This window comes from Rhopalosiphum padi, chromosome 1, assembly GCF_020882245.1.
Source record: "Rhopalosiphum padi isolate XX-2018 chromosome 1, ASM2088224v1, whole genome shotgun sequence".
NCBI classification, from domain to species: domain Eukaryota; kingdom Metazoa; phylum Arthropoda; class Insecta; order Hemiptera; family Aphididae; genus Rhopalosiphum; species Rhopalosiphum padi.
The window spans coordinates 8,219,857-8,238,104 of NC_083597.1; the positions used below are offsets into that span (position 1 = coordinate 8,219,857).

The following is an 18,248-nucleotide window of genomic DNA, read 5'->3' on the forward strand; positions in this document are numbered from 1 at the left end:
GATTTAATTTAGCAAATCACAATTAACTAAAACATAGAATAAATTCACAATTAATACAAGTTTACATTGATCTATAATAAATAAATATTGATAATTAATTAAGGGTTACAATTATCAAAACAAATAAAATATTTCATTTTCTCAGTGTAAAATTTTTTAATACTTCACCATATATATAGGTTTTTGATAGCCATAAACATAAAAATGACATATATCAAATTGTTATAACTTTGACACTAAGTCTAACGAATAAATTCTGATTTAAAAAATTGCTTTGCAACTATACCAAAATTATGCCTTAATTAAATTAGTTTTATTGTTTGATATTTCTGTTTAAGATTTATATGTATATAAATAAAGAACCTGCAATCATTGCTCTGTTCTCTTAATAAATTTTCAAACGTCAAATTTCTTGAGTATGTCTAGTGTCCACAGTGCGTTTTTCAGTACTTGACTTGGACTGAAGCAACTTCATTAGTTCCTAATATTATTGTTTCTAGTTTTGATGGACAAGTTTTACCAATTTTATTGCTTTCCATCGACTTTATCAATCTTAAATTGTTTCCTAATTTTCGATAGTTTAATGAGCGATGACAAAAATAATATTGCATAAGAACTCAATCAAACATTTTCTTTGTTCCAATATCTAATACATACATTGAAACCTAACCTATTGGATATGTAGAAATTATACCTGCAAAAATGTTGTCCTTTGATTTTTTTACTTTTTGAAGTAATTAATGATGTATAGTTAAGTATAAATCCAAGTTTATCTTTTCTGCTGAGACTATAGTATAAATCGTGAATAATTATTATTTCATCTTAATCAAAATTAAATAAACAATTATAAGCACAACCATTACAAAACTTTTTGTTTACAATTTTGACTGGAATTATTTTGCCTGTTTTAGATGTATGTTCAAGTCCTTTTTCAGTTTAATCTTTATTGATTTATTGTTTCAATTTTTGGGATTTTTTTGTTTTTTTCTTGTCAACTTTTACCCTTTTTGATTGGTGACTTTTCTGATAGGGATTCTTCAGAAGATGAGTATTCAACTAATCTGAAACATGACAAATTATTTTAATTTAGTTATTAAAACTATACTATCTTATATTATAATTACTAAGGCATAGATTTTTAAATGTAATTTGAGTATTTTTATCGCATATGCTCTGTGCGACATATGTTTGCATTTTTGCAATCAATTTGTAGTCCACCTCTCATAAAGTTAATATAAAAATCAATAAAATAGTAAAACATACTACAATATTATAAAAAAATATTCAATAATAAATTATTCAGTGAAAAATGAGTATAATATATTTAATAAATTTAATGTATAAACATAAAAAATTAAGTTGTTTTTACTCTTATTATTATTTTGTTATTAATACATGCAGGTATTCAATAATTATATATTTATCTGATCTGATATTAATACTAATAAATGTTTTTATTTTGTGTATCTCATATTGAAGTATACTATAGTCATAAAAAACACAAAAAAAAATACATAAGACATGATTTTTATAAAAATTATAGCTAGGCACTGGTATAATATTATATTAGTTTAAGTTGGAACTAAGTTTGATTAGAATAAATTATTATAGTCCAACTTTACATTAAAATGTTTTTTGGATGTTCATCAATTAAACCATAATAAATTAAAGTATGTACCTTCTGAGGATATCCACTTCAAATATTGTAACTCATTTATATTTTCAATATCACTTGTGAGTCTTTAATGCCTTGAAGTAAACTAGGAATAAAAAAAAACAAAACAATTTTGAAGTATACTTTAATTATATAAAATTTAATACAAACAAAAAATTTGATGAAAAATTTGAAATTGTGTTCATTGTCTTCAGACCATGATTTTTTTTATCAAAAACAGTACCACTTAGTTTATTTTGTATGGATTTTCCTATATTTCCTGGAACTCGGAAAATTTTAGTTTTAACTTCTAAGATTATTAAAATAGAATTAGTCAATAGGACATTTATTTTTCTAAGCTATTAATTTTATTCTCTAAAAATCCGAAGTGTGTTTATGAAAATTGAATCATCCATGTTTATATAATTTTAATGGAACTTGCATCATTTTTGGCAATTGTTTGCATTACTCTAAAAGATGTATCAAAATGGTTATAATAATATGCCGCTGTATCCAACCATGTACCCCAACAAGTAACTATTGGTTGAAGTAGTAAAGAAATCAAAATACTGTTATAAAAAGATTTGAAAAAAGTTAAAAATTAATACTGGAGTAACGTTATTAATTAGAAATAAATAAATTAAAAATGGTGATTTTTTTACCATTAATTATGGTAGGAAAAGGTACTGATAGAACTTAACTAGAGAAGTACTTGCAATAGCAAGCGCTATTATAAATGATAACCATAAAAAAAGCAATTGAAACAAAAACAGCTCTTTACAATAAAGAAATAGAAAAAATTAATTCAACACTATTCAAGATTCTGGATTAAAGAAAAATAAAAATAATAAAAAAAAATTTAACAAATTATTTTGATAAGACAATATTAAAACAAATATATTAACATTTTTCTAGATTATCATAAATTGTTTTAAATTAAAGAAAAAAATCCAAAAATTAAACCATTAATAAATTTTGATAAAATTAAATGTTGGAATATATACATATATATATATGTATATAATACAAATTTCAAGATGTTTTATGAGATATGAATTACCTCTTAATTCTTGGATAAATTAATGTGGAATACTAAATTTAAATATTTCTTATAAAAGTAGTTTGCATCGAATAACTTATAAAAAATTTAAAATAAAAAATATTTTAAGTTTTTAGGTTTAATTTTTCAAAATTCCAAAAAAAATTAATGATAATAAAAAAATATTTAAATTATTTTTATAACTAAAAAATAGTCAGCTTTAAAATTCAGATTAGTAAGTTATTGTTGAAAATAATCAAGTATTTAACGCTACATTAAGCTTCTTGAATTACTTAGAAATCTTAATAAACTAAAAAAATTAAACGAGATAAGCAATGAAAAATATTTTAAAAGTAAATATTATACTATTTGATGAATATAAGAAAGGCGTTTATAAAAAAAATATGAAATGTCAAAAATAATTTTTAAAGCAGTAAAAGTAGTTTAATTAAAAATTCTAACTTAAATTATGTTTATACAAATGTAAAAAAATAATAGTTTAAATGAAACGGAGGATTTTGAAATTATATTCTCTGAATGTTACTTTATAACATTTTAAGTTTGATAAGATTTTTTTTAAAGAGAGTTCACAAACACTATTACAAAAATATTTTGAAAATAATAAAGCTATTTAAATGATCAAAATTAAGATAATAAAAGTAAATTCTTTACCATACTTTAACATTTATTATTGTTGGATTAAGAATTTGTGGAAACCAAGTAAAAAAAAAAATAAACGCAAAAAATTTTTGTGTAAAATATATTTAAAAAGTTTTCTTACACAACATAATATTATGTACTGTTGTGGTGATAATAAAGCCGCTAAAATAGAACTAAATCTTACAATTTTAATATTATTATAGTTTCCTCAAAATTTCTTTGAAATTTGAATGTACACATCAACTAATCTATACATGTAAACCAAATTATGTGAGTAATTATACTCACTAGAATAATAATATTTACCCAATAATTTTTTTTATTAAATTAAATATAGCAATGAAGAATATTCTAGACCAAATTTAACTAAAGAATTTTTGAAGTGTATACAAGTTGAAGAAAATAAAATTTATCTATACTAATAATATCATAAAAAGGAAGTATTTGATTGTTTGTATTGAATAGGCTCCGAAACTACTGAACCAATTTAAATGAAATTCGGTACATAATAGATAGTTTAGACACCGAGAAAGACATAGGCTACTTTTTAATATTAAAAAAGGGCTGTAAGGGATTGAAATAGGGGATGGTATATATTATAACAAAATTAATTTAAAAAAATTAAATAAAAAAAAAAGTAATTAGACATATTTTTAGTATCTTAGCAACCGCTTATATATCTATATTTATTACTATTCAATACAAAAAAAAAATCTCGGTATATCCCATATTTACTAGTCAACCAACTAAAAGGTTACCTACTAATTTCGGTCACTGTTTGCGTTTGTATACCTCAATAGTGGGATAAAAGCACAAGAATAAATAAATATTTCTTAAATACATAGTATTTTTATATTTTAAAAACAACAGTGATCAACTTACTTCAGTTAGTAGTATTATAAATATTGTATCATCTTTCATCGTAACAAACTTCGGTGATGATTGATAATCATTAATCATTTAAGATTACTTTACAGTAGGTATATATAGTATAAACTTACATCAAATGGTATTTAATACCTCTAAAGTCAACTCCAATATAAAAGCATGTAACTTGTACATACCAAAATAATTTCCAGATTGGACTACTTAAAAACCGTGGGCTTCAAATTTCAAATTAAATTTTTTAGGTACTCATACTAATAACTACTAATAAATAATTTCAATTCTAAATTTTTTGACTTATTTTATCCTTACTGTAAAAGCTCAGTCTTTTTTGTGAACGTAACTTAGATATTACCTACAATTGCAGTAACCGCAACTATTATATGTACTTATCTCAAAAATCATCCATAACCGCAACTAGTATACAGCCATAAAATCATAAATATTTCAAAGAAACAATAAAACATTATTATAAAATATTTTTATTACTTGATAAAATGTAGGTACACTGAGACCCGCTTGTGAGCAATTTTTGAAACCGTGAGCAGAACAAGTTGTCGGCATCAATGTCAACCTTGAAAAATTTAAAGATTTCATTGTATTATTTGTTTTTTCGTGAAACAGAAAATTTGTGTTTAACAGAAATAACCTTGTGTTATTGGCTTCAAAATTAAAATTAATTGACCTATTATCAAATTTAGAATTATGGGTAATGGGCATTATGTGTTCTTCCGTTGGATTTTCTACGAAGTTTCAATTTTAATACGAACCTTGAGATTTGTGCAAAAGTAAAATGTAATAATTTAAAAGTATTCATATTTATTTATTTATTTATTAATTTAAACGGGTAGGACCCAATTACAATTTTTTATAATTTAATAACAATTTTGTGACTTAAATCTAATAAAAAGAAATACAGTAAATAGTATAGTATAAATAAAAATAATAACATTAAAATTAAAAACTATAAAAACAATATAAAAATATAATATAGACAATAACAATATAAGTGACAGAAATAGTTCAAAGATAATATATGAAATTTATGTAGGTAATGCGATGTATTATAAAATTGCATCATATTATATTTGTGATATCATCAATCGACCTTATCATCGTTATGTAGGGCCAACATTGCGGCTCCCGACCTGCTCGCAGAACACATCATCGTCTCGCGTCTTGTTTGTAAAAAAAATTATCAAAGCATCTATATAAAATATATTTATAAGCAATTCGACTTTTGGCATCATTAATTAATAATCCATATGGCTGGTGAACATACCTCTGTTGGCCACAATTGACCACCGTGTAATATTTTAGAGGATGCCAGCGTAGTATTTGTTATCTCTCTCTAACCCACGCGCAACATAGCAAATTTTAAGCGAGTGAGGTACTCCTGTTGGCTGTTTCCCTCATGTATTTCCAACGTTGTTGCGGTAGAGGTATGGAGGTAGATATGCAACACGCCAACACAACGTTATGATAAAAAATAACGTGAATCGCGATCATATCATCATTACCTATGACAAAAGAGACGAATAACTCAACAAATTTCGTAGACGCGATGTCGTGTCGTCGTGACTCGGATCGTCGGGATAATCGCGTGCGTGACTTCAACGTGGAATATCACGAAACTTGATTAGTAGGAAGCGAGAGAGCTGGTGTCGAACGGACTAGTGAGTGTGCATCTTGCACTTTTGCGTGAGCGCCGAGCGGGTAACGCGAGACTGCGAGAGTGCGAGTCCGTGGAGGCGAAATGTTTTTAGTGTTTTTACGTTTCATGCTAACGTAGCTCGCTACGCTAGCCGGTAGAGAAGTATGACCAACGTTTTTTGTCTGGTGCGAAATATGTGGGATGTGACAGTGTCTTAGATGTGCCAAAGGGGCCATAATCACGGCAAAAATCTACATATTATTTTTCTACAACATGATAAAATAATTTTTATTTTATCATGTTCTACAAGTCTACAACCAGGTACCATCCGAGACCGTGCTATAAAGTGAACGCCACGTCAACCGTAGCCCGTGGGTGGGGTGGTAGATCGTTGCAGGATGATGAATGACAATAATATCATCAGCGGTGGGGCTACGAAACAGTCGTCATGTACTCATGTTCAACAATAACGAAATTTATTTGTAGTGGCTGAAACGATCGTCGAAGGGGAGACGACAATAAAATCCGTTGTAGGTACAGCTGCCAGCTGCGTTTTATGGGTGTTCACGGTTCGGTCGCCACCCGCCAGGCGGTTTCTATAGGCCACGGACTGTTGAATGCATTCTAACAATAATAATAATAATGTCCAATAAATTTACCAACCAACTATTTCACTGGTCGTGGGGAATTAAATATCCATTAATAATTTAAAGTAATGTTTATCATTATTATTTAATAACATTTAAATTGTATTAAATCTTCTAATTATGTCAGTAGGTATATAATCCACAAAATAGGCTAAACTTAACATTTTACTTACGTATGCTTACATACATATCCTATAGGCTAATTACTAATTGTTCTATTATAATTTTTCTTTTTCATATCTACGTCACACCTCTCTATTCAGCACAAGCTTCACTTTTGTAAAAAGAACCAATTCTTTACATTTTATAATAAGTTCTTCACTATAATTTTAAAACTACAAAATAAAATGATTATTGTAAATGTAAAATTTGTTTAAAATTATGTGTACAATGTAGGTACATTAATTATAAGAAAGCGATAGCCGATAGTATAAAATACATTAATTTGTTATTTGTTCGTTTTCACTTTTACTGAGTAGTATAATATAATATATTAATATATACACCTTGGTTATAAATAAATATAAATATCTATTCTAATTAAATTAATATTTTATTGAAGACAAATAAAAATGTAATAATAATAACAGGGGGAAAAAATCTCACAATACCTATAAAGTATAAAGTATTAAGTTTTTAGATATAATTATTATATGACATCTTAATATGTATATTAGTATATTACAGTTAAAATTATTTATTTTGTAAAATACGTAACTTATCTGTATTTTGTACTTTTCTTTTTCCAATTTTCGAATTTTCTTTTTCTAATTTGCATTCTTTAAATATTTTCGTTCTAAACAACAATTCAATTACATACATGTAATGACAATGAAATTTTAAATTTGGAAGGTTTGTATATTTTATATTAATTTGCAGCAATGCAGTTGGTGTACAATCTTTTTTTCACTTTTAATTTTTGGAAACGTTTTTTCAAAAATGTGTAAACATATTGTTACCATATACAAAAATTCATCAGTTGGCGCTTTGAGTCCCTGTGTTGGTTTAATATCATTGTAGGTTCTGAATAATATCAAAAGAATCGACTTATTATCATTCAAATTATCTTTTTTTTTTTGATAAGTTACAATCTGTACACCCAAATTTATCCCTACATTTTTTCACCAAATAACTTGCATAATACGAAATAGAGCATATTTCTAAGGATAGTCTCAGTTGTAATTGAATTTTTTGGCGAAGTACTGCTTGAGTATTATAATCAATGGTAGTACGTAGTCGTACGTACATACATACACAAACACACGCACACACACATAATATTACATGTGAGGTTCGAGTATCTCGATGATGACTGACTGATGAGGGTGAACCCTACTCGTGTTTAAGCGTCTCTCACAAATTGAGACGTTTTCAAATTGTTTAATCAATTGCCTCTGAAATTGTCGTTCACCACGCCACTGTATTTTCCCATTATATTGAATTATTTATAAGTTCATACAAGAAAACATAAATATTATTGATAGGGCTGAATCCACTCATTTTTAAATAATCATATAGGGTATTGACTATTGAGTAAGAGACAATAATTAGTTAATTTGATTGTAGAGACAATTGTTGAGAAAATAAATATAGTAATTTTGAAACTTACTATTATGTGTAATTTAAAGATTTTTCTTGAAAAAAATCTAGCTAGAATAGTAGAATACAAAACTGTCAATTTACACATCGATGGAATAAAAATAGAAGAAATATAAGGTATTTATAAATTTTAATAAAATTTACTTATATTACTTACAATAATCTTGTATTAATTTATTTAAAACTTAGATATAGTATATAGGTATTGATTATTATATAGTACCTATAGATACGCCACGCAATAAAAAAATATAGAACGTTCCAAATGGATTACATTTTTTTTTTTTTTTTTTTTGATTAAATAATTTATTATCTATACAAGCCGGAAACATATAATAAGATTTAATGAGCGATTGTAAAGTTCATCGATTTACAGGTAGTCGATTTTTGAGTTGGTTTAAAACATGTAATTTTACCAATACTTTTTTTCGCTTAAAATAATGTAAATTTCACCAGTTCGCATTTTTGAACTTTTTACACTTTTTTTTATACAGCTTAAAATAGTGCAGTATACTAAACATTTGATAATGATAATATAATAATAATATTAATTATTAGACATTAGTACTCTTGGATCATTCAATGACAATTAATTTAAAAACAATCTACTGTAGTTCTTCTGGCCAAATAATATATAATTACTATTATAACGAAAATTTAATAATAATAATTTTGACTATTATAGCAATATCATCTTAAATAAGTAAATAAAAATAAAGAAACGAATACAGTTTAGCTCCCAAGCGATTTTTTGGAATTTTTTTTTCTCCAATATATGTATTTTTTGCAGGTCAGTTCACTCGTTCACTCTAATATAGTAATATCAAAACTAACAGCACAATATTGAAACTAATGAATAATAAACGAAAATTTACCATGTCGTACGTGTTTATACACAGAGACAACACATGCAGGTACCCCGTCCTCTTTATAGTTATTATTCCTAAACAAACTTATTAAAAAATAATATATATATTATATACAGTTAAATATGCTAAAAACAATCCATATTTTATTTTTAAAAACAGAATAACAGAAAATGTACCTATCCACAATTTCATAAAAATAAAATATAACAGTGAAAAACTATATTAAGCTAAAGTTAATATCTATAGCTATTATATAAATTATTATAAAGTAAAAATATATATCATTGGTGGTAGATTTTCGAAATCATGTGAATCGTGAATATATTAAACAATAAATGTTTGCGATAAGGTACTGCTATAAATCTAATTTACCTTCGAATTAGTTAAAAATATTGGAATTAAGCGGCAAATGCGATGAGTACGACTTATTCGCTAATCTGCTTATCAATGGAACCGACTGAATATTATTTAAAGTATAATACCATATGTATAATTAATCAGGATAACAAAGACTTATATAATCATTATAATCCTCTTTATATCTATTGAACACCTAATTTAAATGTAATCGTTTTTTTTTTTAAATAGATGGATGTTGGTGACTTACAAAACAAGACGTCATCCAGTCGTTCGAACAAGAAGAAAGGCGTTAAATAAATCGACGCCTTATGCTGAAAAGTTATTAGGTTCCTTCACTTTATGAGCAACTAAATCAGTTTTTGTATTGCTATTTGAGTACCATTAATAAGTAAATAATTTACATGTTTTATAAATTTAAGAATGATACAAATTTGACAACTGTTTCCAGTAGGCAGTAACTGATGTTTACAGTCGCTTGCACAAGAACAAAGCCCCGAGTACGATTTAGTTAAACCATAATGAATAATTTTTTTCATTTTATGAACAACTAAATCAATTCTAATATTGCTATTTAAATTCCATTGATAAGTAAAAAGTAAATAATGTAGTATGTAGTTTTAATTATATCTATTTAAATTACTATCCCGAGGCATTACAGTATCTTAATGAAGAAGAAAGCCTCCAAATTGATCAAGTTAAACCTTATATTGAAATTTTATTTTTATTTTTTAAAATACTTACTGCAACACATATTTATTGAAAGTAAGTATATTTTACGTAAATTGTAAGTTCTTTAATTTTGGTTTTTGGTATTCTTATTGTAACTTTAACAGCTGACGAATTATAAGTGAAAACAATAAATGGGGTGCCCACGATCCACACTATTTTTCTTATCGTTTCTTGTCGACAATTATGCCGATAACTTACATTAAACGTTTGAAATTACCACGGACTAAGATTAGTACCTACTACCAATCCGATTTTATCTCGCCGATTACAGTCGTCGCGCATTTGTCGTGTTATAGTGAATAATATTGTACTGGCCTACATTTTATTATTTTTTTGTAATATTTTCGAAATGCCGAAAATTAAAACGTCGGATAGTGCTCGTATACATGCATTTGTGTCGGAATTCGGCGACGATATTTTTTCTTCCGATGGCACAGTTTTTCAAAATATAAATATTTATTAACAGATAATCGTCGTTCATTTACTTTGGATAACATCAAAAATGCTTTAATTATACAATGCAATGATTTTAATTTTTGAGTAGTTTGTAAGCTTTGATAAATTTATATAGAATTTTATAGTAAAATAGAGTACAATTTTTTAAAAATATATTTTTATTTTTTATTAATTTAAAACTAATATTTGTAATTTTTTTAGGTCATTTTTAGGAGATTTTTTTGTCATTTTTATGTCATATTCACATATTTTTTTAAGGTCATTTTTTAATGTTTTTAAGGTCATATACTTCTGAACCCTAGTTACAACTTATTATAGTACATATGTGAAATATTTAAATTCGGTTGTACAGATTAGTTATTTTAAGGAAATAAATTAATAATTTAAAGTTTTTCATTGATATAATATCTTCTAGATTCATTGGAAGATTTTTCTCTCTTCAGCTAAGTTTGGGCATCAGGGAGGAGGTGTTTTATATAGATTAAATAATATGTGTTGCAGAATTCACACAAAAGTCTTAGTACTTTTTTCCAATGTTTGGAAAGAACGTCGTCCATGAAAGCCAGTGGCGTGTTGACTGTGATTTTGAAGGGCAGATGCCCGATCATTTTTAAGGGGTGGGTACTGGGTTGGTGGATACTGGATTTAGTAAGAAATATTATTATACAAGACTACCTGACTACATCATCTGAATTAATTTGTTATTTAATAAGAATAATAACTTCAATAGTTATAATTATGCTAAGAAAAGCTATCTAATAGTATACCTACATATTATTAAATACACATTATAGTTTATACTACAGTGTACATTCTACGAATAAACAATAAATTAAAATAAGAAATTATAGTATTATGGTAGTTACTATGAGGGCATCCGGCATAGGCATTTTGAGAATATTATATTATTGCGACATAATCTATTTTTAGAATCATAAACTCGGAAATATTCAGGTTTCAGCTGTTCGTTACCAGTGAACGATGATAATGATTGTATTGTACTATTGTCGTCATTATCGACCGTCGTAGTCTCGTAGACGACGTAGACTGTAGTATTTTACCTACTAAATTTTTGTTGTAAACATAGTGTCATAGTCTAAAATTATAGCAGTGAAAACTAAATAGTACATAACTAAAATTTTTTTTTCATAATAACTGTCGATTATATTTATTAAGTATGTCTGAAAAAGGTGTATGTCACTGTGGTAAAAATATTGTATTAATGAACAAACATAATCGTGATTTACATTTGCGTTCATGCAAGAAGAGAAAGAATTGTGTATCAAATGTTTCTATTCAAAATTTTTTTATCGTTAGTGGATCTAAGGATAATTTGACAAAAAAACCAGCACTGACCGAAAAATCTTTCATCAATATTAATAACAGTAAGTATTTATTTTTATATTTAATGTTTTATGGTTGTATCTTGTATAATATGTTTATATTACATTGTTACAACTTACAATATAATAATAGTAATAACATTTTATAATAATATGTATCAATTATGTTTATCTACCTATTAATTTTTATATACTCAACTACATTATCCAAACATATTTATTTAAAATCTAAATATTTGTATGATTATTTATTAAAATATATTAATTATTTCTTCATATTCAATTTCAATAAATCAGACATGGATACCATAGCATTAAATATTATGATAAGTTATAAGTTAATTACGCCTGCTATAATATAAAAATAAATGATTCAGCATAAGCTGTAATAATATGCAAGTGTAAAGTGTGTATCTGTATTGTCATATTGTCCTTAATAATTGTTTTTAATGGTTTTATTAATTATTATCTAGTATTTTATATTTATATTATGATTGAGATTACGATTAACTGAATTTGACCACTAAATAGTTTAAACTAATTTAAAGGTTTTTAATTTACTTTTTAGTAACAAACAACTCTATTACTCTAATAATAACTTATCTATTTTAGTGAATTATTAAATTATATAAATTAATTAATTTGAAAATCACATATTGATTTAAACGTGGCATGTGCAAAAAAATGCAACAATTTTTGACTTTAAGGTGTATTTTATCAAGTTTGAATTAAATTTAAAATAATAAAAATAATTATAATACTTACTTAGTTTATTTTAATAATATCATATTTCAATTGATTATTTATCATTAAGTATTTTGTTTTTAAATTATTTTATTAAATCGCAATTAGAAAGTTAATCTTATTATTATTCACTGAATTTTATTTTTAAAGGTGATTCTAATGGCTCATCAATAATAAACATACACAATGAAGTTACTGCTAATTTTGAAAGATACCCAAATGATCCAGCTTTGGTCAACAGTTCTGAAATAACCAGTGAATATTTATCATATATGATTTCTATTGGTCCATGCCAACCTTTAGCTTCAAATATTCCCGGTAAATCATTCCCTAAAAGGAAGCAAAACAATATTTTTCGATCATTTCATGATACTTATTATTACAAAATGTTACCTGATAAATCAACTGTTAAAAGAACTTGGGTCTCCTATTCACCTTCAATTGATAGAGTTCATTGTATTGTCTGTAAACTATTTGGAACAACTAGAGGGAAAAACTAATTATTTATCAAGAGAAGGGACAAATGATTGGCAACATATTTCTACTAGACTTAATGAACATGAATCGTCTATAGATCATTTAAACTCGGTAATAAGGTATTCCATGTATGTTAAGAATAATCGAGTAGATGTAAATGATCTTAGACTAACTTCAAACACAAAAGTAGCCGAAAATAGAGAAACAGTAAAAGTTATAATTGAAATAATTATTTATCTTGCAAGACAAAATATTCCATTTAGAGGATATGATGAAAGTGTTAATTCGTTGAACCGAGGAAACTTTTTGCAACTCGATAAGTTATTATTCCATCATCATCCTATACTCTCTCATCATATGGCAAAAATAGACAATTCTATAAAAAAAAAATCGATTAACTTTCTTATCAAATGTTAGTCAGAATACATTGACTCATATCCTTGGTGAAATCGTATGGAAAAATATATTAACAAGTGTTGCAAAAGCGGGTAAGTTTTCCGTTATCATTGATACAACCATTGATGTGACTTGTTTAGAACAATTTTCCATGATTTTACGTTTTGTTGATGAAAATGGTCATATTAAAGAAAGACTTGTAGCTCTTGAAGTAGTTGATGACTCATCAGGTCGTGGAATGTTTAATTTATTTTGTAATATTTGTAGCAAGTATGGATTAAATTGGAAATCAAATCTGATTGCCCAATCATATGACGGTGTTGCTTCCATGCAGAGGCAGTACTCTGGTGTTCGCACATTGGTACATCAACAAAACCCAAGAGCGATTTATGTATGGTGTTTTTCTCACATATTGAATTTAGTCATTGTTGATACATGTGATAGTTGTAAAGAAACAAGTAATTTTTTTGGAAATATTCAATCCTTAAAAGAATTTATGAGAGCCCGTAAATATACTGCACTATTTTTAGAGTACCAAAAAAAATTCTACCCTGACAAAAGACCGTTGAGAATGAAAACATTTTCTACCACTCGCTGGACTTCACATCATCAGTTGCTGTTTATGAGAATAATTCTGATAAAATCACAAATAGTCCAGTGGACTACTTTAGAACAAATGTTTATTTTTTATGTATCGACAAAGTTTCTTTAACAGTACGGTTTAAAGATGCTAGAAATATTATGAAAGATTTATCATTTTTATCATACGAGAGATTATTAAAAGTAAGCAATGGAGATGTAGTGCCAAAAGATACCTTTGATTCCCTTAAAACCTGGATTCCTGAAATAGATAAAGATTCAATTGGAATGGAATTTAGAAATTTTGTTATGAGTTTTCAGAAATTACAATCAGGTAATGTCCATAACAGTTACATGATAAAGATGTCTTAATTAGTGAGAACACAAGTGACGAAGATGATTCTATAATAAATAGCGAAATGGATGACGAAGACATGGTACATAACAGTTCAAAAAAAATGGTATCTCCCACACAAATATTTGAACTTTTAAACTCATTTAAGTTAGCCTCAGCATTTCCTAACTTATATATTGCTTACAAATCACTATGCACAATACCAGCTACTTCAGTTTCCAGTGAACGTTCCTTTTCAAAAGTTAAACTTGTTAAGACCCGTTTACGTTCAACTATTGGTCAAGGTAGATTGGAAGGTTTACTGCTTCTATCTTGTGAAAAAGATCTTTCTGACAAAATTAATATTCAAAAAGTTATCGATACGTTAGCAAACAAATCAATTATATTAAAAAAAGCTTTGATGTTTAAATAATATTTGTTGTATCTAATAATAAAAATAAGCAATTTTATATAAATACTATTCATGTAAACATTTTCATCTTTTTATATTGTTATTTTTGTATAACTATTACAGTTAGAAACTAATATATTAAGTTTACAAAGTTGTTTATGATAAGTATTAAATTTATTTTTTAGTTACTTTTGTAACAGTACTTTATACTGTTAACAAAATTGTACAAAAATCTTAATTTAACAGTACAAATCATAGGAATATTTGAGTAATCTATTTTATGATTTTAGAAATTTAAATTAACATTACAAAGAATTAAATGTTTTGATACTATGCCCTTAGATCTTAAATGTGCAGCAGCATCTTTTATATGAGAATGAAATTTGAGATTAGGAAAAAAAAATAACCAAATATTTCTTAATATATACTATGTCAATTATTGAACTACTTATTAGATACTTGGGCTTAATAATAGATTTACTACTGGTGAGACATAGATTTTCATCTTCCTATTTTTATCTTAACTCTATAGAATTGTAATACATGGCAAAAACATCAAGAGGTTTTCAGGTGGGTTTTTTGATTATCAGAAGCTGACTCAATTTTACAGAAGAGCATAAGGAATTATCAATACGAGTATAATAGATACTTAAGAAAAAATAAAAATGGATTTTAGTTATTTGAATTTTTCATTTAGTGTTGTCATTATTGTAATTTCAAAGGACTTAATAAGATTTTAAAAATAAATATATTTCTTTATATCACAAGATTCCCATATAATATCAAAATATACAGCTCTTAGTATGAAAAATGATATTAATTAAGTAAATTAGTTCCAGGGCCTTTTGATAATGAAAACTAACTATATTTTTCTAATAAGTATACTTTACTTATATAAATATATAATTAACAATACTTCTATATTTCATTACTTTTAAAAAAAGAAAGTCACTCAGAAAAAAAAAATAATAATACCAAAATATAATCACCAGTTCAAAAGAGAATTTTTGGAACTTCCTAAGCCACCTTTCACACCAATATATAATAATTTATTGTATTATATAGGTAGTTATTTATTTGCCACTAAATTAATTTGTTTGATGTTACAATAACAAGATTTAATTTATATTTTGGTTCTATTTTATCAGATACAAACGGTGTTTTACAAGATTTAAACTCCAGCTCATTGGATGAATATAAAAATATAATTAAATTTGTATGTAACTATGTTCATACTAATAAAATCAATTGAATTTGCATTTATTAACTATGTAAAACTTGTTAATTTTCTTCATAATTGTATAAATAAGACAAGTTATTAGTTAGTAGTTCTGTTCAAGTAGACCTAACCACAACATTAAATAGTTCAATCATTAAAATTAGTTCGCACAATAGAAAAATCGAAAAAAATAAATATATGAACTACATTTGTAAAATTACATTAATTTCATAAAAGTCGTCGATTGAAAATGTATTTTATATGTGTAATGTTATAGCTAAACATTTGAGTATAAATTCTAGTTTATTTTAAATTATTATAATAACAAAATTGCAAAACCTAACCATTGTTCAATTGGTCATCTCAAACAGCCACAATAATTAAATAACTCTATTTTAAGTACAATAACTGGTGCTGAAAAATATATTATACTAAATTCTGACAAATGTTACAAGAGAAATATTGTTTATTTTGTAATAATAGATACTTTATAACTTTATAAGTAATCAAAAAGAAACGATTTTCTAATAAACAGTATTTTTAACTCATATTATGCAATATGCTTATAGGTAGCTTAACTTAAGTTCCCCAAGTATTTTTATCAACATTATGCCACTGCTAGTTGGTAATCAATTAAATATAATAATCCACCTTAGTGATGCAATAAAATAACTACATAAATACATAATAGTTAACAAAATATATACATATATAATTAAAATAACACGCCTCGTCAGCCGTTTTTCAGCTTACCTTTTGAAATTGTTGTCCATTAGTTGTAGTAGTTTTACACCTGCACAACCGCTTTATACCGTTTACACATTTGTACAATAATATCTAAAAAGATCCCTTAATCGCGTGACTACCGAGCCAACCACCTAGGCGCACACTGTCAAACATAGGTATAACTTAAACGAAAGGCATTTTTGGCTCACAACACTGGTGTTGAGATGAGCTTATACAAGTATGATACTGACCAACCTATAATAAAAATACAATTATAACAAGAAATGAAATTCACGTTCTCCAAAAAATCTGAATAATATAAAACCTGGTACTACATAACATTAAGAGACTTTTAGTTATAATAAAACAATTACACCTGGATGAAAAATGTGTAACTTTGTAACACTAGTAACATTAATACTAAAAACATGACATGACAATAATTATTTACGAGCAACGACGACGTTAAGATAACGATGCGTATATCAGCGCCGCGATAGTGAAATGATAACACATACAAAACACAAACATTGATATGACAGTGCGATTCGCAGTTGAGCTTGTTGTTCACACCAATAAATTATAATATTATCACTGTTGTCGAGTGTACTACGACTGTAGTGGCCGTCATGACATACACAACACTGAACGAGGGGCCGGCGATTCAACACCAAGTGGCCCGTTGGCACCAACATAATTAGAATAAAATTCATCCAAACAGGAATAAACTGTACACTATAACCGCCCTTTCTAGTATTACTGTCGAAACAGTATCTATCTTTTCTCGAATATCACTTCAATAATAATGGTATCGTCGTGAATTAAAATAAAGATTTGATGCAGACGTGCCTAAAAATCAAATTTTTTAACAATGCTGTAACTCAGTTATATTTTTGAAAATAGCCAAATCAAAATTATGAGTATAGTGAATCATCCACGGACATTTTTGATTATCGTAAATCTAGCACCCCTAAAAATGTAACCTTCATTGCACCTGTGTGACACACAATGAACTTAAACATTTTTCAATACGATAATTGTTACACACCGTTGCAGGTAACCACCTCCATAAATTTCGTCTCTAACTCCGGACTTTGACCTTTGTTCAGTCTAGCTACGCTAACACTTTTGCCTTTCTCATCCTATTTCATCATTATTATTTATTAATTATTATCACTATGTCCGAAGTCTGGTCACAGTCGTTGACATGACTCGACTTATCCGTGAGTGCATGTCCTTCACCACTATCCCCTGAGCCCCACGTTATGTTTTGTTATTTTTTATCTTTATGAAGAAAACAAAAATCTATTTTTAAAGGTAATATACACCAATTTACCAATATAAAATAAACAAATACTTAATATATTATTTATTAATTAAAACACTATCGATTTTTAATAAATTATAATTGAAAAAAATTAAAATCTCTTGTATCAGTCGGAACAATACATATTTTAAAATTTAAA

General features: G+C 26.4%; 1 protein-coding gene and 1 long non-coding RNA gene across 5 annotated transcripts; one reads left to right on the top strand and one right to left on the bottom strand.

Moving 5' to 3' along the window:
- Positions 1 to 109: 109 nt before the first annotated feature.
- Positions 110 to 17,358, bottom strand: LOC132918083 (uncharacterized). 4 transcript variants are annotated; one of them, XR_009660377.1, is made up of 7 exons: positions 16,810 to 17,358; positions 5,521 to 7,335; positions 4,888 to 5,445; positions 4,728 to 4,812; positions 1,679 to 1,760; positions 695 to 1,061; positions 110 to 565 (listed from the first exon to the last, which is right to left on the bottom strand). It is a non-coding gene; the product is annotated as an uncharacterized LOC132918083 (long non-coding RNA). The 4 variants fall into 4 exon arrangements; XR_009660375.1 differs by lacking the exon at positions 110 to 565 and having other exon boundaries at positions 794 to 1,061; positions 5,009 to 5,445; positions 16,810 to 17,284; XR_009660378.1 differs by lacking the exon at positions 110 to 565 and having other exon boundaries at positions 794 to 1,061; positions 5,521 to 5,758; positions 16,810 to 17,276.
- On the top strand, positions 11,584 to 14,522 carry LOC132918310 (uncharacterized). Its single transcript, XM_060979487.1, has 2 exons — positions 11,584 to 11,937; positions 12,790 to 14,522. Exons 1-2 carry the CDS (start codon positions 11,730 to 11,732, stop codon positions 13,137 to 13,139), a joined length of 558 nt encoding a protein of 185 aa, XP_060835470.1. The 5' UTR covers positions 11,584 to 11,729; the 3' UTR covers positions 13,140 to 14,522.
- Positions 17,359 to 18,248: the final 890 nt, after the last annotated feature.

Coding starts and splice junctions, on each gene's coding strand:
- LOC132918310 (XM_060979487.1), top strand. CDS start 11,730: ATGTCTGAAAAAGGTGTATGTCACTGTGGTAAAAATATTGTATTAATG. Junction 11,938..12,789: donor TTTCATCAATATTAATAACA/GTAAGTATTTAT, acceptor TTATTTTTAAAG/GTGATTCTAATGGCTCATCA.